A 21,431-nucleotide genomic window follows, 5' to 3' on the forward strand; every position below is an offset into this window, starting at 1 on the left:
GTGTTTCCTGGACAGAAGGAAGCTCAAGTACAGACCCCCTGGCCCAGACCAGCACCCACCATGCTCAGGGGATCACAGCTGTAGGCTTTGGTGCCTGACGGCCCTTCTGGCCTCCCAGGGCCTGCGGGTGGGCCCCACGGCGTAAACCCCAGGGCAGAGTGGGGAGCCTGGAGCACGGGCCTGGGGGCAGCGGGGACGCCGTGGCCACACAGGGGGCTTCCGTGGAGAGGCGGCAGGGGGCCCACGTGCGTGCCCTCCTTGGAGGCTCTGAGGCCTCTCAACCCCCCAGCAGACTGCTCCTCCCTTCCTCACACGTTCCTCAGCTGCTGTCCAGGCCGGAGATAGGCAGCACCAAGGGCCCCAGAGGTGGGGCGGTGCCATGAAAGTGGGAAACAGGCGTGGAGCAGGCTGGCGTGGCCGGTCTGGATCAGCCGGGTGAGGCGTGGAAGTTTTGATTTCATTCTTGATGTGACAGGAACCCATCATTGGGTTTGGGCCGGGGCTGCCAGGACAGATGCAGGTTTTAAAAGACCACGCTGGCCGTGGGCCGGGGAGCGGGTGAGCGGGAGTCGTCTGGAGATGACCCCGAGGTGTCTTTTGGGGGCCACTTGGCAGGTGGTCACTTACTGAGGTGGGAGAGAGTGCGCGAGGGGTCGATCTCAGAAGGGAAGTTACCCTGGGGCCCCTCCATCCGGTCCGCCTGTGACCCTGTGACTTGCTCCGTGCCAGGGCCATCCCCGTTCTCCATCCCCGCAGTGAATGTTTGTCGGCACCTACTGCGCGCGGACTTTGTTCAGGGAGCAACGGAAAACCCTGTGCTCTGGGGGTTAACTTTCTGGGTGAGGACAAAGAAACAACCAGCTAGTATCATGAGTACGTGAACCGTAGAATGTGCCAGAAGGGCCAAAGAAGAGAACTCGGCAGGGAAGGGGGATGGGTGTGGTGCCGTTCTCATTAGGGCAGATGGGGTGGGCTTCATGCAAAGACTTGAAGGGGGTGAGGGAGGGACCCTCCAGAGCCTGGGAAGAGGTCTCTTCGAGGGGACAGCCAGCAGGGAGGCCCTGCCCGGAGGAGGGAGCAGGTGGGGTGGAGGGATGGGAGGCTGGGGCAGGGCGGGGCCACCACGAAGACCCCAGGACCTGCAGGTGAATTTCTGATCAAATGTGAGGCCCTTTCGGGCTGTGGACCAGCTGAGGCCTCATCCAAGATCTCGAGACAGGGCTGCCCTCGCTGCCGGGCTGAGAGGGCTACAGAAGGCAAGGGGGGTGCAGAGAATGCCACCAAGGACCCTGCAGGCATGGCGACTGCCCTGGCCAAGGCGGCGGGCCGGCCAGTGTGGGAAATGCGGCTCCCTGGATGGATGTGGCAGGCAGAGCTCAGGTCTGCTGCTCGACTGGGACGGGCTGCAGAGAAAGAAGGGAGTCAATTCCCAGAGTTTGCGCCCAAGCCGCTGGCGGGGGGGGGCACCCTTGGCTGGGACGGGGAGGGTGCTGGGGACGGGCTGGTCTGGAGGGACTGTTGGTGTCTTAGTTCTTGCGGCTGCAGCAAATTACCACAAACATTTGTCCTCTCATGGTCTGGAGGCCGGACGTCTGAAACAGTCTCACGGGGCCTCGAGCAAATGTGGGCAGGGCCGCGCGGGGAGGCCCTGCTCCTGGCCTTTTCCAGCCGCCCGAGCGGCATCCCTTGACCCGTGGCCCTGTCCTCCGTCTTCGAAGCCGGCAGGGTAGCCGGCCCTGCCTCTGTGTCACAGGCCCTTCCTCTTTGTGCCAGGTCCCCCGTGCCTCCCCCTTGTGAGGACCTGGTGATGGCGCTGGGCCGAGAGGCTGGGACCCTCGCGCATCTCAGGATCCCGGGCGTAGTCATCTGCACAGTCCCCACTCACAGGCTTCAGGGATCGGGAGGTCTTCGGGGCCATGTCCAGCCCGCCAGCCAGACGTGTGGTGGCGGGTGCGTTGAGGGTGAGATGTGTTGTTGACTTCCAGCCCCAACATGTGGAATGAGGTCCACATCTGGGGGCAAGAGAGGAACGCCAGCCGTGGACAAATGCTGTTGGGCCACAGGCTGGGTTGGGGGCTGCAGGGCACAACCAGTGACAAGGGGAAGCGGGCAGTGTGGCGTCCGGGAGCCAGCAAGGGGAGCGAGAGCACGACGCCCGACACGCAGACCGGCCAGGGAGGGGACGGCCTCGGCGCCGACCCCTCATTCCTGCCCTGGTCCGCGGGTGGGGAAGCAGGGAGGACGCGCCCGAGGCTGGCACCCGGGCAGGTGTCCGCCACGCTGGCCGCCCCGCCCGGCGGGGTGAGAAAGCCTGCGGCTGATCGGGGCCAGGTCCACACCCTCGCCTGCTGCGGGGACTCCGGGCAACGGCGGGGAGTGGCCAGGCACTGGCCAGGACCAGCGTCTTCTCCAAGCCCCGTGAGGCAGCACTTTGTTTACCCCCCAGCCCGCCCTGCGTGAAGGGTGCTGTCACTGTGTCTGACGGAGGGGTGGGTGCGCAGGAGGGCTCGGGGGCTGCCCGAGCTGTGCAGACGGTGAGGGCGGCTCCGCGCGCCCAGCTGCTCCCGCTCCCACCACTCAGTGCTGTCTCCTGTGTGTGTGCGTGTGTGCGCTGCATGAGCACACGTGTGCCTGTGTGTCTGTGTGAGTGTGAATCCATGTGTGTGTGTGCAGACCTGCCCACGTGTGCCCACGTGCATATGCCCTTGCTTTTGTGTGTGTTTGCACACGTGCGTGTGCTTGTGCTTGCAGGGTGCGGACCCACGTGTGCACTGCATGCGTAGGTGCACACATGCTTATGTGTGTGAGGAGTGCATGCGTGTGCACATGCATGTGTGCACGTGTGCCTGCCTGTGTGGACGGGCACATGTCTGGTGTGGGCAGCAGGGCCTCTCAGCCCACTTCCTTCGGTGCAGGGGGCTCTCCCAGCTTCCTCGTCGTGGCAGCTCCCCGATACATGCCCGGACCCTGCCGGCCCCCGTCCTCGGATGTTTGCCCTCAGCCTTCTGGGTCCTCTGACCTGGGGAGATCCAAAAGGCTGGGACACAGAAACAGGAGGCAGGTGAAATGAGCCAAAGCTGTTTATGGGGCCGGACGGTGGGCGGGAAGGTAAGGGGGCCACAGTCAGGACCACTGGCTCGGTGGGCGGGGGCACAGGGCCAGCTGGGGGAGCCACCCACCTCCCTGTATCCCGATGCCCTCCTCTCTGTGTCGGGGGCTGGGCTCTGCCGTGGGCAGAGGAGAGTGAGTGGGGGTCAGGGGTGGGGCTGGAGGCCTCTGTGCACAGAGTGGGGTCCTGCCCGCTGGCAGCCGTGGGCGGCGTGGAGGCCAAGCTTCCCCCGCTGCAGTGCCGGCACCAGCTCTCTGGGGCTACTTCACCTGCAGCGAGAGCCCCAGGGTCAGGAAGGGGGCGGGGTCCCAGAGGACAGGGTGCAGGCCCCCAGGTCAGGGTCCCCCCCACCCAGCTGAGTCGGGGACCCCACCTCCCTGACCCCCACGAGAGCAGGTCCAAATGCCTGTCCTATGCTAGGGGCTGTGGGTGGAGGGAGGGGAGCCGCCCTGCCGGGCTGAGCGGGCCGGGCTGATTCCCGCAGGATCCCTGCACGCGGGGCGCCGGCTGCCGGGGCCAGCCTACCTTGATGAAGGTGACGAAGCCGCCGTAGAGCAGAGTGACGAGGAAGAGGGCCACGAAGGTGAGCCACAGGCGGCCCGTGTCCTCCAGCTCTGAGTAGTCGTCACCGCTCTCGTCCTGGCTCCGGGGGGGCAGGGTGGCCAGATCTGGGGAAAAGCCGGCGCCGCTGAGACCGGGCCCGTGCCCGCGGCCCCGCCAGCGCACGGTGGGCCCCAATGAGCACGTGCAAACGGCCTGCTCCCTGCCGGGCTGTGCTGGGTGCTGGGGCTCCGCAGAGCCCGACGGGTCACAGTGCCGAGTGGGGCCGACGGTCCGGAACCAAACCGGCTCACAGCTCAGTTCACGCCAGCGAGACTGGGGGCAGGGAGTGGGGGGCACTGACACCGATGTGGACACAAGGGCCCGGCCGGCCAGGCGGGACGGCGAGAGCCTCCCTCAGAAGTGGCTGCTCTGTGACAGTGTGAAAGAGAAGATGGTGCCAGCCAGGCAGAGAGAGGTGGGAACAGCGTGCACGCAGGAGAACAGCATCACAAGTGCCCTGTTTCAGGAGAGCCTGGCCCGGAAGGGTGGACGGGAGCTCCATGTGCCTGCAGCGGGGACCTGGGGCCAAGCGGCGGGAGAGGAGGCCAGAGTGGGGCTGGGGCCAGGCCCTGCTGGTGACTTTAACTTGAGAACAAAGGGCTTTAAGCAAGGGCATGTCAAGGCCAAGTTTGAATATCAAAAAGTCATTCCTGCTGGAGTTGGAGTGGTTGGGGGCTAAGGCAGGATGAGAGGGACTTGCTGGTGTCCAGGCCCAGGTCAACACACTTGTGCGGAAAGCGCACCGAAGTCCAGAGGGAGAGCCCAGGGGCAGGTAGGGAGTACTGAGTCCTGGAACCCGTCTCATGCCCCGGAATTTCCTAGTCGTTCATTCCATGAGTGTTTATTGAGGGTCTTCCTTGTGCTTGACCAGAGTTACCGGAAGTGGGGTCTGTAGGTGGTACTGGCCAGGAACCACTGGTCACAGGGCACAGGAAATAGGTATGGAAATTGTGTGCATTGGAAACTTTTATAGCAGTCTGTTGAATCTAATAATAAAAAATCAGCACATCTTGGTTTCTGTTTGTCTCAGTTTTCTAGTAATTAGTTCATATTGTATTCTACAAAGGTATGGGTCCATGATTCATTGGAAAAAGTTTAAAAGGCAGCAGCCCTTTGCCACAGAGAGCTTGAAGGAGGCTGTTCTCCACACATGGAACGCAGGGGTGAGCAGCCGGGGCTCCGTGAGATGGCTAAGCATGATGACAGTTTCCCGTGGACCCAGATGCCCCACGACCCAGCCCTGGGGTCAGGGATGCCTTCTCAGTTACACAAGAGAGCTCGTGTGAATGATAAGCAGAAGTTGGCGGGATGAGAAGGTGGGAAAGATTTAGGGTGGGAGAAGCAGCGTTGGGAAGAATTGCAGGTGAGAGAGGTCATGCCCATTCACCCTTCTGGAGCGGGGCAGGGATGTGTCAGCAGGCAGCCCATTGGGCACAGTCCGAGAAACCCTGGGACAGGATCTGGAAGTTTTTCTTAGGGCAAAAGAAGCCATGAAAAGAGCTTAAGCCGAGGGGTGACATGATTGGCATTGCTTTCAGTTCCAACATCTGGGTCACCTGTGGGTCTAATTCTATCTGCTAGTTTAAAATTTTGATTATGGGTGAAGGTTTTCTGCTTATTTGCATGCCTAGGAAATTCTGATTGCATGCTGGACATTGTGCACAGACCGACAGTGAGCTTGAAGTAGATTAGACATGTGTATTGGCCATGAAGCGGGCACATACTCTCCTCTGTTGGGCAGGGAGGATGAGGGGCTCATGTTTTCACCAGGAGTTGAGCTGGGCTGGGCGGCAGGATCGTTGGCTCCTGGGTCTAAATGTTTGGGTGGGGTCAGGCCCCTCCAGTGGGGCTTTGGGATCCAAGCCTCGTCCAAGGCTGGAGATCTCTTGCCCCACTCTGCTCCCAGCCACTGCTCGCTCGGCAAAAGTCCTGGGTGGGGGAATCAGCGGGTGGAGGAGATTTGTCTGGGGCTCATCTGTATTCCCACTCCCCGGGCCAGCCCAAGCAGACGCTAAATCTCGGCGGATTCCCTCACGTCCCTCTCCTCTCACGGATGCCTAGGCCTCTGCCCACTGGTGTTTGGGATGAGGATAAAGTGGCCAGCGGCGCCTTCCGGCCTAGGAATCTAGGTCAGTTGGACACTGAGCCCTCAGCTCTTCAGAGGCTTTAAATAAATCTGATTTTTACTGTTTATTCGATGTTGTCCTTCTGTTACCGCAGGAGTGACCATCTCACTAGCTTCTACATCCTAAGTGGAAGCAGAACCTCGATGGATGTTTAAAGATCACCTTGGCCGCTGAGTGAAGGATGGGCTGGAGCGGGCAGCGATGGCAGTGAGACCGGCAGGGGGCGGGGAGGTCTGGGGGGCGTGGTCAGCAGAGAGAAGCGTGAGGACTCGAGGTATTCAGGAGTTGGGGGGCTGCCTGGCTGCGAGGATGACGGGGGGCCGAGGTCCCTTGCCTTCACTTTGGGGGATGGGACACATGGCTGAGGAGTACTGGGGCCGCAGAGCAGGCCGGGAGGGAGAGGCGAGGGGCCCCGCGGGAGGCAACGTTCCAGCTGCTGTTTTCTAACAATAATGAGGACCACAGGTGCTGGCCTATGCCGAACGCCCTGCAAGTCTCCCCTCCTTTGGGAAGAGGGGGACGGTGGTGGGCTGACCGTAGAATGGAGAGGGATGGCGTGGCCTACGGACGGAGGACGGGGGGGGGGATCCTGGGGGTCCTTGGAGGAAAGCAGCAGGACCCGTCGAGGCAGCCAGCCACAACTCGGGGGGCATGCAGCTGGCCCAGTGAAGAGAGAGGCTGCAATCCAGGCTGTGGAGGGGCTGAGGAGAGGGCGGCCGAGGCTGCCTTAAGCAGGGAGCCGTCCTGGCTGCCCTCCGCTGGTCTGGAGGAGGGGTACGGGCAGGGAAGGCCCAGCTGCCTGCCGGCTCAGACCCGGGGTGGGATGGTGCGGGCCGCGGCCTCCTGGACGAGGCCTTTCTTCCCCTCACTCCCAGGGGGCTCTGGGGACTGGCCAGGCCTCCTGCCACCTCTGCCGCCCACCCTGTCTCCAGAGTGTGTGGCCCTGGTGGGTGGACATATTTCTGGCCCCCGTGGGAGGTGTGGGTCAAGGCTCTGAAGGCAGCCGGTCCTGGGTCTCCTGGGACATGAGACCACGGAGAGCCCGCACTGTGCCTGGGGGCCCGTCTGCTGGGTGTGGAGGACTGGAGACCGGGGGAGGGCCAGTGAGGAGCCCCCGGGGGTCCTGCCTGTCTGCCCAGGGGAAGAAAGAGGGGCAGGGTCAGGAGGCCACTTCAGTGACCGAGGAACAGACAGGCCCGAGGGGCGTGAGCCATGACAGGTGGCCCAGCACAGACTGGATGGGGAGGGGCAGTGCTGTGAAACGGGCCATGCCCCAGGTGGGCACTTCAGGAGGAGACCTGCTGGGGCACAGGCAGGCGGGCTGGGGTGAAGCCGCTCTCCGGGGGACCCTGCAGGACCAGCGGGGGCACTGCCCACCAGGAGGCCACTGCTGCCAGACCCGTCTGTGTGAGGGCTGCTGTCCGGGCGTCTTCTCCACTCCGAGGGGTGCCCATGGCGAGGGCCAGGGCTGTAGGCAAGGTCCCCGACCCCAGTAGAACAGGAGCCTTCCTGCCCCCCTCGCCTTGCTGACTAGGGCCCCCCCAGCCGCCAGCATCTTCCTCTGCCTGGCTCCCATCGGGTGGCCTGGGGCCTGGACCCCCTGCTCCAGCTCCTGCTGGGCTCTGCGTCCCACTGCCTGACCGGCCCAGGGTGTCCACCACTGTCCCACGGGGCTGGGCTGGGTCGGGAGGGGGCGCCGGTCTGGGTGCTGCCCTCTGATGAGGCGGCAGGATGCCCCAGAGGGGAGGGCGAGCCCTGGGCCCCCACCAGAGCCTCCTCTCTGGCGCTTTCTGTCCACTTTGCCCCTCTGGGTGGCGTGCGGTCAGGGCCTGCCGTGGGCGTGTGCCGGTCTGACTCCTCTGGGTGCCTAACCCAGCCCCCGCTTCCGGGCATATCTGGCTCCCCAGGTTCTGACCGTGCTCCCGGACGGGCGGAGGTCTTGGGGGCCGGGGAGGCTCGGACGCCCCCAGGGCGGCAGCTGTCTGGGGAGACCACCCTCACACCCAGCCCAGGGGGCCCCTGCTCTGCGCCCAGAGCACCTCGTCTCCATCAGCACCTTGGAGGGAGACGGCTGCTCCTCAGGGCCTGGGCTGGGGGGGGGGCCCTCCTCCCACCCCGCCTGGGCCAGCACGTGGCGTGTGGACGGGGCTGGCCCCGGGGGGGCCGCTGGCAGGGCGTCCAGAGCCCCCAGGGCCGGGAAGCGTGCTCTCCAGACCCGCAGCGGCCCCGTCCCCGCTGCCCGGCTCCTCTGGGGCTGCCCCTCCGCCCCCAGCCCTGCGTCTGCGACCGGCTCGGAAGGAGGCCCCCAGCCCGCGTGACTCACCACCGGCGCCCAGGCTCCAGCTGGTGCCGAGCAGCGTCCGGGAGGCCTCGTGCCCGACCACACAGGTGTAGGTGGCAGCCGCACGGCCCGGGAAGGCGGGGACGCGCAGGACGCTCCAGGTGTGGAACGAGGAGTTCCCAGGCTGGGCCGCGGGGTGCGCCGTGGCGGACCAAGAAGGGTCCACCTCGCGCCGGCCCTCCAGCCAGGTGAGGAGGACGCCCGGCGGTGAGAAGTCGGACACCTCGCACAGGAGCCAGGGGGCCGCCTCGGCAGGGGGCAGTGGACCGGGCACGGTCAGGACGCGGACGGCAGGCTTGCTGGGTGCCGAGGCCTCTGCAGCGAGAAGCCCAGTCACGCTTTGGGCCGGGGGCATCGGGAGAAGCCGGGCGGCCGGGGGACGCTGGGGCCCACCCCCCGGGGTCCCCTGGTGGAAGGAGGTGGCCAGGGGTGCTGCCGGCTGCAGTGTGGGGCGCAGGGGGCCCGCGGCTGCCCTGTCTCTCCAGCCCGGGAGCCGCCCTCACCGTGTTCTCTCTGTGCCGCCAGAGTCACCGGGGACTGCAGGCCGGGGCCACTCAGCGTGCAGGTGACGGGCGTCCCCTTGGCCCACGAGGCCCTGGACAGGGCCAGGTGGCTGCTCCGGCTCCAGGACCCGTTGGTGTGCTCTGTGGGCGCCTCCTCCTTGTGCCCGCTCTGGGGCTGCCCGGCCACCTCCCAGGACAAGCGGGCCGCCTGCAGGTCGCCCCCCACCGCCAGGCAGGTGAAGTTGGCCTCACCTTGGAGCCACAGGTCCTGCAGGGGAGGGCGCAGCAGGTAGACCCTGGGGGGCTGGGTGTGGTTCCGGCACTCTGCAGGGGACAGGGACAGGTTGACAGGGTGCGTGGTGGCCCCTGGCGCGGTGGGTGGGAGCGGGGTCGAGGGGTGGCCAGCGGCTCCTGGTTTCTTTAGTCACTGCCCAGCCCCAGGCCTGCCTTCTCCCCAGAGCCACCCGGCCCTTGTTGCTTCCAGAAGGGCAGTGACCGGTGACCTCCCGTTGCCCACAGCTGGGCTGGGGTCTCGCTGGCAGGCAGGCTCTCTCGGCCGCTGAAAGTTCTCCGCACTTCTCCCCTCCAACTTGGTGCCTCAAGGACTGACCTCTGCAGGGGTCCTTTGGATTTTCCGGCATCCGGGCTTCTGTCTGGGTGCAACTGGTGGGCAGCACTGTGGGGGAACGGGGTGAGTCAGGGTCTCCTCCCAGCTCCACAGACGGCTGGCGCTGTGGCCTCCCCACACCGCCGGCCCCTTCCCGCCCTCTGGGGGTCGTCTCCATCAGCCCTCCCCGAGTGCGCCTCCAGGCTCTGGCGGGACCCTGGCTGTCTGCTGCTGGTCACGAGTACCTGTGCTCAGTGCTCAAGGACCATCTCCATAACAGTCACCTCGACAGTTAAGGGTGACGGTGACCAGTAAGTTATTGGGCCATAAATTGCGACAGCCCAGGGGTCAGCCAACTTTTTCTGTCAAGGGCCAGAGAGCAAATATTTTAGGCTTTGCAGCTGCACGGTGTTTCTGTCTGTTCTCTTCCCCTCCTCCTCCTGGTCCATCCCTCTAGAACTGGAAAGGCCAGTCCTAGGCTGTAGAGATCAGGCTTTGGGCCGCATCTGGCCCGTGGGCTGTGCGAGAGCCGGGCAGCATCTGCGTCAGGGGGGCCCTCCCTTGTCGGAGGGCTTGGCTTGTGCGGTCAGCACACCTTAGGCCCCAGGTGGGTCATCTTCCACGGGAGGGCAGTCCGGCCCCAGAACAGGAGGGCCCAGCCTGTCCTCTTGAAGCTCCGCCCTCTACCCGCCAAGGCTGCTGGGTGGATGGTCCGGCTGCAGGAATCACGGCTGGGGCTGAGTGCTGACACACGCCGGGGGGGCTGTGGACGTGCACAGCCCTGCCGCGGTGACCTTCTCATCCGGAGGACTGAATTGTCTCCTGATTCCCCACGCCCTGTGTGCCTGACCAGGCCACCCCGGGCCCCGGGGACACGCAGGGCGAGAGCAGATTCTGCCCTGGGGTGTGAGCATCTTGACCAATGAGCTGGGCAGGGCCCCCCTGGAGATGCCACAGCGGGTCGCGGCCGCTGTCCTCTTCTTGGAGCTTCACCGGCACTCCAGAGGGCCGGCGAGGGAGCTGCCATTCTCTGTGTGACCAGCACACCTCCAGTGGTTTCTGCCCTTCTCAGAGCGAGGACACGCTTCCCAGGGTGGCAGACAGGGTGAAGTGTGACCCTGGGCCCCAGCCAGGCCCCCAGCACTCAGAGAGCCTGGAGCCAGGTGGAACTGGGGGTGAGGGCGGCTTTCGCCGACTGCCACGGCTCCCCGGCCCTGTGGGTGGCACCCTGCTTCCGTGAGGGTCTCGGGGCTCAGTTCCATACTCCTGGCCGCCTTGGGAACACGTCCCTGCATGAGGCTCCACGGCGAGCTCATGGTCAGCGGGTCAGCTGGGCCAGGCGAGCCTGGAGCTGGCCTGTGGGCCCTCCCTCTCACAGTGCTCCTCACGGTGTGACCTGCACAGGTCCCCCACTCATGAGGGGCTGATGGCCACACGGGGGCCTGAGGTGGCATCTGCAGTAGGTGCCCCTCAGGTCAGTGCCCTGACTTCCTGGCTCAGCGTGTGACTTCCGGAGTCACGGGAGAAGTCGTGGAGGGCTGCCGGAGGGAGGCAGCTAGGGGACGGGCAGGCAGGCTGGGGTGTGCGTGGGCGGGGGCTGCTGACCTGGGGTCCTCGGAGTGGTTAGGGCTGGGGCGGAGCCCTCTGACCGGGACGTCGCAGAGGACACCGTGGGGGGTGGAGTCCGCTTCGATGCTGAAGTCAGGGAAGCAGTGAGCAGGTGAGGGTCAGAATATACTTTGTACTGGGGGGGAGGGGCTGCAAGGTGACGGGGAAGGGCGGGGGCGGGGGGCGCGCAGGGTGATGTAGCGGGGACACGCCTGGCCTGACCCCCGCCCCCGGCTGCGGGAGGAGACCGGCTCACCTGGGAGACGCACTTCCATGGACTGGTCGCCGTTGGGGTGCTGGACTCTGCACAGCAGGTGCTCTTCGGACCCCTGGGGGATGCTTGAGGCGGGCAGGAGCACCTGGGAGGAGGCCGCGTACTTGCCCTCCCTCAGGACGGCCGGGAAGCTCTGGACGCTCTGGCCGCTGACCCCGCTTTTGTTCTGGTAGCTCCAGGAGAAGCTGATGGAGCTGGGCAGGAAGTCCCGGGCCAGGCAGCCCAGGGCCAGCGGGTTCTCATCAGACAGGGCGCTCACACAGGAGACCAGGGGGAAGAGAGTCGGGGCAGACGGGCTCCCTGAGGACCCGAGAGAGGACAAAAGAGAAAGGGGGCGTGAGAAGGGTCTCTCGTGCCCTGCCGGTCGGTCGGGGGTCCGGGCAGCCCCGCCTTCCCTCTGGGGCAGTGGCGCCCTCAGTGCCCCTGGCTCAGCCACACCGGGCCCAGCCTGGGGCTCTGGGGTCGGAGGGAGGGTCCGAACGCCATCGGTGAGAACGATGCAGACTCAGCTCTGCCAGCCCTCGGCACACGCAGGTCACTGAGGTCAGCCCAGAGCCAGCCAGGACGGTGCAGCGTGGCCAGCTAGCCCAGCTAGACTCCCAGGGCTCAGCTGAGGGTAACCATCCCAAAGCAGGGCGCCACCTGTCCAAGTCAAGCCAGCCCAGCCAGTGCTTTTCTGCTGACCCATCTCAGCCCCCCTTGGTCAACCCAGCCCCGCTCAGCCCAGTTCAGCCCAGCTCAGCCCAGTTCAGTGCAGTTCAACCCAGCTCAGCTCAACTCAGCTCAACCCAGTTCAGCCCAGCTCAGCCCAGTTCAGCCCCACTCAGCCCAGTTCAGCCCAGCTCAGCCCAGTTCAGCCCAGCTCAACCCAGTTCAGTGCAGTTCAACCCAGCTCAACCCACTTCAGTGCAGTTCAACCCAGCTCAGCTCAACTCAGCTCAGCCCAGTTCAGCCCAGTTCAGCACAGCTCAGCCCAGGTCAGCCCAGTTCAGCCCAGCCTGGCTCAGCCCGGCTCTTCCCAGCCCAGCCCAGCTCAGTTCAGCCCCACTCAGCCCCACTAAACCCGGCTCAGCTCAGTCCAATCCAGCTCAGCTCAGAAAGCCCGGTTCAGTCCGGTTTTGTCCAGCTCAGCTCAGGCCTGCTATGGGCAGCCCAGGGTAGCCCTGCCCAGTCCTGAAAGCCCAGTGGTTCTAGCCAGAAAGCGCCAGACCCACTTGCCTCGGCTAAGGCACCTCGTGCAGGAATCCCGCACAGCGGGGCTGGGCCCAGGGTCGGTCCCTTTGTGCCTCTTGCTCTCTCTCCTCCTCGGGGCCCCTGTCCTCCCCTGTCCACTGGGTGCCCGATCCCTCCGTGCCTGCCCCAGGCCCAGCCGGCTTTGGCTCCCAGCAGCGGCAGTCACCCCCTTCCTCAGCTACCTGGGAAAACGCTTGCTGGCGACTTTACATTCCCTAAAGCATCTTGCAAGAGCCGCGGCGCATTTGCCAGCATCAGAAGGAAGGTCCCAGTCTCTCTGGAATGGGCAGCGTTGCTTCTCCGGGGAGAGGAGAGCCTTGGGGACGCTGCCCTCGGCGCCTTGGCCTTCCTGGGCACATGCCCTTGGCCCAAATTCCTCCTCACCCCCGGCTCTCAAATGAGTCCGACTTGACTAGATTCCCTCCAGGAAAGTCCTCATTAACAATGACGGGAAACGCATTTAATCTGAATTGCCGCTCACAGTTGTGCTTTATCCCAAAGCTCTGCAGAAAGCAGAGGCTGCTTTCCAGGGCACAGCAACGATCTAACACCCAGAGCCGCGTTTCCCACTTAAGCGAGGACACGGTAAGGAGTGCCCTGTGTGTGTGAAGCGCCCGGACCCACACGGGCGATAGTCAAAGACTGATTCCCCTTCAAGTGAAAACAAAAACATTTCATGCAGATTTCCCGGAGCAGCAAATCTGGCAGCGCTGGCTGCCTCCCTCTTACCTTCTCAGGCTCCTGGTCACCAGCAAGTCCCGTGGGGTCTTTGGCCTGGCAGAATTCCTCCAAATCCCTTAAAAACGGCTGATTCACCACTAGCCCACTGGCCGGTGGCAGAAGCCAGGACTGCCATCCCCTGCTCCGGGCGGTCCCAGGAGACCCCCAGCCACGGCGGGCCTGGGGGCACCCGCTCTCGGACCCTCCACGGGAGCTCCTTCCACTAAGACGCTGGCTGGGCTGATGACCCAGAGCAGAGACGGCCCTTCCAAAGTGTCCTGAGTCCTTCCGGACTCACACCCGACTGCCTCTCCTCTCAATCCGCCAACCAACATGTTTAACTGAAATAATTCATGACGAATGCACACATTTCACCTAAAATCTGTCCTGAGCTGGATACCTGAAAAGCGGTCTTGAAAAATACTGAAAGGAAGGCAACCGTATCAGAATACCAGAGTGTTTCTTAGTCACGAAGAGAAAATCGACCGGCTAAAGATTTTGGGCACACTCATAGTGGAAACAGTGCTTCGGGGCATCAGAGGATGGTTTGGGACTAATTACCTTGAAGGAATACCCCATTAGAACATTATACGAATGCATTGATAAAATGCACCTAAGACTATTCACTTTCTTAAACCTTTACTTTGAAAATGAGTATAAACGAGCAGCTGATAAGCTAAAACTGAAATAGATTCAAATAGTTCACGTAGGAAATAGGAGCTGGCAACCCCAGGAGCACGGAACGGATCCCCTCACAGCCTCGGAAGGACCAGCCCTGCTGCCACCTTGATCTTACTTCCAGCCTCTAGGCTGCGAGAGAATGAACTTGTGTTGTTTAAGCCTGGCCTGTGGTTCTTTGTTGTGACAGCCCTCAGACACCCCTACAGGTGCTGTCCTGAGCTGTCAGCCCCATGGCCTGCGTGAGAACCCCCCATCCCCGCTGGGGGTGGCTGTGCTCTGTGGGACCCCTCACTGAATGTCCCACAACCTGACAGCGTGGGCTGCAAAGGGCACCATTTAATCAGAAATATGCACCGGGAGCCCACTGCCAGGGGATGGGTTTCTCTGCGGACCCATGTCCACTTCCAGCTCTCTTCGGCAGTCGCCTCTGCAAGCCCCTGCCACCCCCGTCGGAGGTGGTCCTGGGGGCCCCCAGCACCCTGAGATTGCCTCCCTGGGGAGATGGCTCCCAGACCGCCCTCCCTGTGCCTCCTCTCCTGTCCCACCGCCTGCTGCCACAGCTGGCCCGGACTTCTCTGCATCACCTGGCTCAGCTCCCGTCTCCGAGCGCTAATTCCTGGCTCCCCTACCTCCTGCCAGCTGTCCCCCTTTCTGGGCCTTTCCTCTGTGCCTCTCCCGGCTGTTTCACCCGAGACTTCTGCGCCCGCTTCCGAGCTCCTTCACCGTCTGCAGGGCGCGCGGTAGCTGCACACGCGCTGGGCGCCCCTCCTGAGTCCCACCCGCACACACCAGGCACTCCCAAGGTCGGACAAGCCCTCCTGTGGCTGGGCTTGCTAGGAACAGAGACAGAGTGACAAGGCCTCACGTGGGGCTCGTGGCGGCGTCCCCGCGGACGCACACAGGGGCCCCAGCTCAGGCTGCACTGGGAGACCAGCCCGGGGGTCCTCTCCAGCTCAGCCATCTTTCTTCCTCTGGACCAGCCCCGAGACCCGGCCTGGCACGTCCCCCACGGGCCTGGGAGGAGACACACGGCCCTTTCCCACGAGCCCTTTGGAACTGGCGTCAGCTCTCGGGATACACAACACACAGGAGTGTGGCTTGGGAAAAACCCTTCACAAGGAAGCAGTATCACAAGATAAAATGTACATATTTATTTCAAGGCCACAAGCAAGACATTGCAAAGCAGGGCCGGGCAGAGCCCACGGCTGCAGGCTCCATGCTTGGCCACGGCATTTGGCCACGTCGGGAGAAGCCGGTTTCTTAGAGCTTGAAGCTGTAGAGGGACATGGGGAAGATTTCAGTACAAGTGGACAAGCCATGCGGGCCGGGGACCCTGGCCCCAAGGCAGCTCCCTTCTCGTTCCGTCTCTGGTCCCCCACGTCCTTGGCTGGCCGTCACTTCACCTGCAGGTGACAGAGACCGCGTGAGTGGGGGTGGGGGTCCCCGGGGGTCGTGCGCCACCCGCTCCCCGCGGCCAGGCGGCCCACCTTGAACAGGGTGACCGTGGTGCTGTAGAAGAGGCCCAGGAGGAAGAGGACAATGAAGGTGGAGGCCATGGTGTTGAGGTTCTCGAAGCCTTCTTCCTCGGCGCTCACTTCGCCCTCTGCAGGAGACACGGCACAGTGGGTCAGCTCGGCCGTGGCACCCGCAGAGCCCACCCTGGCTGCCCCTCGGCCGTGCGGCCCACCGGGAGCGCTGGGGGCACGGCAGAAGCAGGCGGGTGGGCGGGAGGGCACGTGCACTCCCGTGCCAGCCCCGCTGTGGGCTTGTCAGGCGGGGTCTCGGGCAGGCACGGCCGGCCACTGACCACCCAATCCGGGCTGGGCAGGCGCAGAGCGTGGCCCAAGCTGAGCAGGGAGGCGACCCCGAGCACATTGTCCCAGGAGACCTGGGGTGGCAGAGAGCACGACCAAGCAGCACACGCACACACGGGGTGTGGCCTGTGCCAGGGCCGGTGGAGTGGCCCCCGGTGTCCTGGACTCCCCTGGAGGTCGTAGGGCCACTTGGGGCTGAGAGGCAGGGGGTGGGGGTCTTGTCCCCTGAAGTTTGGGGTGGGCCCCCCGGCCAGTGAGGACCAGCACCGGGGGCAGGCGGCTCTCTGTGCCGAGGGGCCCGTCCTTCCAGCCTCCCTCCCTCTCCTTCTTGGGGCCAATGGCACACGGGAGAGGCCGTGTGGGGCGCTGGCTGGCTTGTCTGCCCCATCAGCACTCAAGGCTGGGGGACCAAGGGGCCAGACAGACCCCTGAGCCCCCAGGGAGGGTGACATTAGGACGACAGGCGGAGGACATTCTGTGGGGTCTGCAGCCCCTGCATTGACGGACCCTGGGGTCATCTGGGGCTCAGGCCCCTAAAGGGCCAGGAGCCCAGGAGGGTCGGGAGGCGGCCTGGAGGGGCGGCGGTGTGCTGGACCCAGGAGACCTGCTCAGCCCCCACTCCTCTCCCTGCCCACCCGGCGCTGTGCCCACCATTTCCAGGCCAGTGTTTGCAGACAGGGCCCCTGCAGCTTCCTACTCCAAGGAGGCCCCTCCTGGGACGGCTCCCCTACCTCGCGGTTCTGCCTGCCTCCCGCTGCCTCTTCACAGGGGCGGGGGTGGGGACGCTGCCGCCCTCACAAGGGCCTGGACCTGGAGAGGCACCCCTCCGGGGCACGGGCCCACGCCGTCCGGAGGACCTGCAGCCGGCTGGGCCACGGTGGGCCTCGGAGCCCGCTACCCTGGGGCTGGGACGGTGGCCATGGCAGGAGTCCAGGCTGGGCCGGCCCGTGGACACGCCCCCAAGCTGAGACAGAAGGACAAGCAGAGCTTGGGCGTGACGCCCGGCAGCCAGAGGGGTGCAGAGGAACACCGCCGGGGGGGGCGGGCGCGCCTGCCAAAGGCACCGAGCGATGATGGCTGTGCGAGGGTCGGCATCCGTGTCCATGTGTGTAAGCCTGTGCGTGTGCCATGATTCATGTGTGTGCACAAGCACGAGCACGTCTGTGTGTATGTGTCCATATGTCTGTGTGTGCATGTCTCAGTGTGTGTCTGCATGCCCACGACTTGTCCACGAGCATGCATGTGTGTCTGTGTGTGAGCGCCCACGTGCACGTGCCTATGTGTGCCCGTGACTGTGCGTGCATGTGTGTGAGTGTGCGTGTACCTGTGTATCTGTGTGTGTCTCTGTGTGTCCACGTCTTTGCGTGTGTGTGCCTGTGTGTGTGTGTGCCTGTGTGTGTGTGTGTGCCCATGTCCATCACATTTGTGTCTGTGTCACGTGCATCCATGTCTCTGTCCATGTGTGTGCCTGTCTGTGTGTCCGTGTCTGTGCATGTGTGTGCACACACGTGTCTCTCTGTGTGCGTGCCCACGTGCATGTGTCTCTCTGCATGTATGTATGTGGCTGTGTGTGTGCATGCGCGTGCATGTGTTGCACACCTGTGTGCCCCCGGTTTGGCCGTAGAAGCAGCTAGAGGAGCAGTGAGTATAGGCTTGGCTTGCTGTGAGCATTCTGCAAGGAGCACCAGGGCTTCCAGGGGTGGGTCAGAGGCCCGTGGGGAGGCAGGGGCGGGGACAGTGGGGGAGGGCGGTCTGCTGGGCGGGGGCAGCACAGCCATGGCCCCCGCAGGGAGAGCATTGCTCACTCACAACCAGCATCTTTTGAACGGATCTTTTTATTTCTAATTTTTATAAAATGCAACATCTCACCCACTGACATGGTTAGTTTGCACGCACGCATGCACACACACAGCGACGGTCGCCCAGGGGCTCTGGCCCCGGCCTGAGCGGGCAGCCAGGTGGTCAGTAGCAGGTGCTGGCCGTGTCAGACATGACCAGCGACACGTTGTACAGGGTGGGTTTACCGGTGGACTTGTCCACGGTCCTCTCGGTCACCATGTGGGGCAGGGCCTCGTGGCCCACGACGCAGGTGTAGGTCTCCCCGCTGTTCCAGTCCTCCTCGCTCACTGTCAGGATGCTGTGCACGAAGTACAACCCGGGGGCCTGGGGCTCGGGCGCCGGGGCACTGGTCACGTACTTGTCGGAGGACATGGGCTGCCCCTTCTGCAGCCACTGCACGAACACGTCCGCGGGCGAGAAGCCCTTCACCAGGCAGGTGACGGAGGCGGACTCCCGCAGGCTCAGCTGTTCCCGCGCTGGTGGCAGCACGTACACGGACGGCATGTGCTTGGCGACCTCTGCGGGGGGAGACACGGTGGTGAGAGCGGGTTGGGGGCGAGAGGGGTCCGTCCTGGACAACGGGGAGCGCAGGGGCTCTCCTGGTCCTGCCTCGCTGTCCTCAGACCCCAGAAGCCGTGGGAGAGCCCGGGGCGGAGGGAAGGAAGCCAGAGCAGGCTTACCTTTGGGCCTGGAGATGGTGCGCTTCAGCGGCGAGGGCAGATCTGTGTGGGTCACCGTGCACGTGAACCCGTCTCCAGACTCCCAGTCCTCCACGCACACAGAGGTCTCACCCACGGCACTGAACGTGCCATTGGGGTGGCTCTCAGAGATGTTGGTGAGGGTCTGCAGGGCCTCGCCGTTGCGGGACCAGGAGATGCTCAGGCTGTCATAGGTGGTCAGGTCTGTGACCAGGCAGGAAAGCTTGGCTGACTTGGTGAGGAAGATGCCAGCGAAGGACGGGGGGATGGTGAAGATCCTGATGGTGACATCGGCTGGAGGTGGGAAGAGAGTTGGTTGGCGTGAAATCAGGTGGAGGAATAGTTCAGCCCATAGAGCAGGTGCCGAGTTGGCCGAGCCCCTCGTGAGCCCCCAGCTGCCCTGCACACAGCCCCTCCCTGCCCTTGGCCTCTCCGAGGAGCCAAGGCTCAGGGAGCTGCTGGAACATCGGGGGCGGTGTCTGCAGACCTGTGTGTGAGGGTCCCCCCCCACCCCGGGGGCTGCACTCACAGGGGCCGCACACAGAGGACACGTTCTTCTGGAAGGTCATCCCGCTGTGCTCCACCTCGCAGGTGAACACGCTCTGGCTGAGCCAGTCGCTCTCCGTGATGGTCAGCATGCTGTAGGTCCTGAAGGTCACGGGCGAGGACTGTACAGTCTCCACCGGGCCTTCACTGGTGCCAGACACCACCCGCTTTCCATCACGAAACCAGGACAAGGAGATCTGTTTGGGGCTGAAGTCTGTGGCCTGGCAGATGAGCCTGGACGTGCGCTGGGGAGTGCCGGAGAAGGCGTCTCGGGGGGGGATGAAGACACTCACGTTGGGAGGCAGTGGATCTAACCTTACTGCTGAGAAGGAGAAGACGTCAGCTGGGCCTGGCCTGACCCCCGCCCCCGGCCGCGGGAGGAGCCTGGCTCACCTTGGACAGGCACTTGCACGGACTGTTTGCCGTTGGGGTGCTGGACTATGCACAGCAGGTGCTCTTCGGGCCCCTGGGGGACGCTTGAGGGGGGCAGGAGCACCTGGGAGGAGGCCGCGTACTTGCCCTCCCTCAGGACGGCCGGGAAGCTCTGGACGCTCTGGCCGCTGATCTCGCTTTTGTTCTGGTAGCTCCAGGAGAAGCTGATGGAGCTGGGCAGGAAGTCCCGGGCCAGGCAGCCCAGGACCAGCGGGTTCTCATCAGACAGGGCGCTCACACAGGAGACCAGGGGGAAGAGAGTCGGGGCAGACGGGCTCCCTGAGGACCCGAGAGAGAGGACAAAAGAGACAGGGGGCGTGAGAAGGGTCTCTCGTGCCCTGCCGGTCGGTCGGGGGTCCGGGCAGCCCCGCCTTCCCTCTGGGGCAGTGGCGCCCTCAGTGCCCCTGGCTCAGCCACACCGGGCCCAGCCTGGGGCTCTGGGGTTGGAGGGAGGGTCCGAACGCCATCGGTGAGAATGATGCAGACTCAGCTCTGCCAGCCCTCGGCACACGCAGGTCACTGAGGTCAGCCCAGAGCCAGCCAGGACGGTGCAGCGTGGCCAGCTAGCCCAGCTAGACTCCCAGGGCTCAGCTGAGGGTAACCATCCCAAAGCAGGGTGCCACCTGTCCAAGTCAAGCCAGCCCAGCCAGTGCTTTTCTGCTGGACCCATCTCAGCCCCCCTTGGTCAACCCAGCCCCGCTCAGCCCACTTCAGCCCAGCTCAGCCCAGTTCAGCCCCACTCAGCCCAGTTCAGTGCAGTTCAACCCAGCTCAGCCCACTTCAGTGCAGTTCAACCCAGCTCAGCTCAACTCAGCTCAAACCAGTTCAGCCCAGCTCAGTCCAGTTCAGACCAGCTCAGCCCAGCCCAGCTCAGTCTAGCTCAGCCCAGGTCAACCCAGCTCGGCTCAGCCCAGCTCAGCCCATCTCAGCCCAACCCAGCTCGGCTCAGCCCAGCTCAGCCCAGCCTAGCCTGGCTCAGCCTGGTTTAGCCCAGTGCAGCCCAGTTAGGCCCAGCTCAGTCCAGCTCAGCCCAGCCCAGCTCAGCCCAGCCCAGCTCAGCCCAGCTCAGCCCAGCCCAGCACAGCTCAGCCCGGCTCAGCTCAGCCCAGCTCAGCTCAGCCCGGCTCAGCTCAGCCCAGCCCAGCTTAGTCCGGCTCAGCTCAGCCTGGCTCAGCCCAGCCCAGCCCAGCTCAGCCCGGCTCAGCTCAGTCTAGTTCAGCCCAGGACAACCCAGCTCAGCCCAACCCAGCTCGGCTCAGCCCAGCTCAGCCCAGCCCAGCCTGGCTCAGCCTGGCTCAGCCTGGTTTAGCCCAGTTCAGCCCAGTTTGGCCCAGCTCAGTCCAGCCCAGCTCAGCCTAGTTCAGCTCAGCTCAGCCCAGCTCAGCCCAGCTCAGCTCAGCCCAGCTCAGCCCAGCCCAGCTCAGCTCAGCCCAGCCCAGCTCAGCCCAGCTCAGCCCAGCCCGGCTCAGCTCAGCCCAGCTCGGCTCAGCTCAGCCCAGCCCAGCCCAGCTCAGCCCAGCCCAGCCCAGCCCAGCTCAGCTCAGCCCAGCTCAGCCCAGCCCAGCTCAGCTCAGCCCAGCTCAGCCCAGCTCAGCTCAGCCCAGCTCAGCCCAGCTCACCTCAGCCCAGCTCAACCCAGTTCAGCCCAGCTCAGCTCAGCTCAGCCCAGCTCAGCCCAGTTCAACCCAGCTCAGCCCAGCTCAGCCCAGCCCAGTTCAGCTCAGCTCAGCCCAGCTCAGCTCAGCTCAGCCCAGCCCAGCCCAGCCCAGCCCAGCCCAGCCCAGCTCAGCCCAGCCCAGCTCAGCTCAGCTCAGCCCAGCTCAGCTCAGCCCAGCTCAGCTCGGCCCAGCTCAGCCCAGCTCAGCCCGGCTCAGCTCAGCTCAGCCCAGCCCAGCCCAGCCCAGCCCAGCTCAGCCCGGCTCAGCTCAGCCCAGCTCAGCCCGGCTCAGCCCGGCTCAGCTCAGCCCAGCTCAGCCCGGCTCAGCCCAGCCCAGCTCAGCTCAGCCCAGCTCAGCCCGGCTCAGCTCAGCCCAGCTCAGCTCAGCCAAGCTCAGCCCAGCTCAGCCCAGTTCAGCCCAGCCTGGCTCAGCCCAGCTCTTCCCAGCCCAGCCCAGCTCAGTTCAGCCCCACTCAGCCCCACTAAACCCAGCTCAGCTCAGCCCAATCCAGCTCAGCTCAGAAAGCCCGGTTCAGTCCGGTTTTGTCCAGCTCAGCTCAGGCCTGCTATGGGCAGCCCAGAGTAGCCCTGCCCAGTCCTGAAAGCCCAGTGGTTCTAGCCAGAAAGCGCCAGACCCACT

At 64.5% G+C, this 21,431-nt stretch overlaps 1 protein-coding gene across 1 annotated transcript in view; it reads right to left on the reverse strand.

The window, feature by feature from the left end:
- Positions 1 to 1,747: 1,747 nt before the first annotated feature.
- The window catches only part of LOC132360212 (uncharacterized), a 91,018-nt gene continuing 71,334 nt past the window's right edge, over positions 1,748 to 21,431 (reverse strand). The window contains 15 exon segments of the mRNA XM_059915256.1: positions 1,748 to 2,012; positions 2,902 to 3,019; positions 3,180 to 3,276; positions 3,635 to 3,777; positions 8,162 to 8,494; positions 8,683 to 9,006; positions 10,895 to 10,984; positions 11,154 to 11,627; positions 13,525 to 13,547; positions 14,529 to 14,638; positions 15,293 to 15,408; positions 17,644 to 17,976; positions 18,139 to 18,450; positions 18,686 to 19,021; positions 19,096 to 19,413. Of these exon segments, the coding sequence (XP_059771239.1) occupies positions 1,748 to 2,012; positions 2,902 to 3,019; positions 3,180 to 3,276; positions 3,635 to 3,777; positions 8,162 to 8,494; positions 8,683 to 9,006; positions 10,895 to 10,984; positions 11,154 to 11,627; positions 13,525 to 13,547; positions 14,529 to 14,638; positions 15,293 to 15,408; positions 17,644 to 17,976; positions 18,139 to 18,450; positions 18,686 to 19,021; positions 19,096 to 19,413 (3,392 nt within the window).

The sequence above is a fragment of the Balaenoptera ricei genome, chromosome 2 (genome assembly GCF_028023285.1).
Source record: "Balaenoptera ricei isolate mBalRic1 chromosome 2, mBalRic1.hap2, whole genome shotgun sequence".
In the NCBI taxonomy this organism is placed as follows: domain Eukaryota; kingdom Metazoa; phylum Chordata; class Mammalia; order Artiodactyla; family Balaenopteridae; genus Balaenoptera; species Balaenoptera ricei.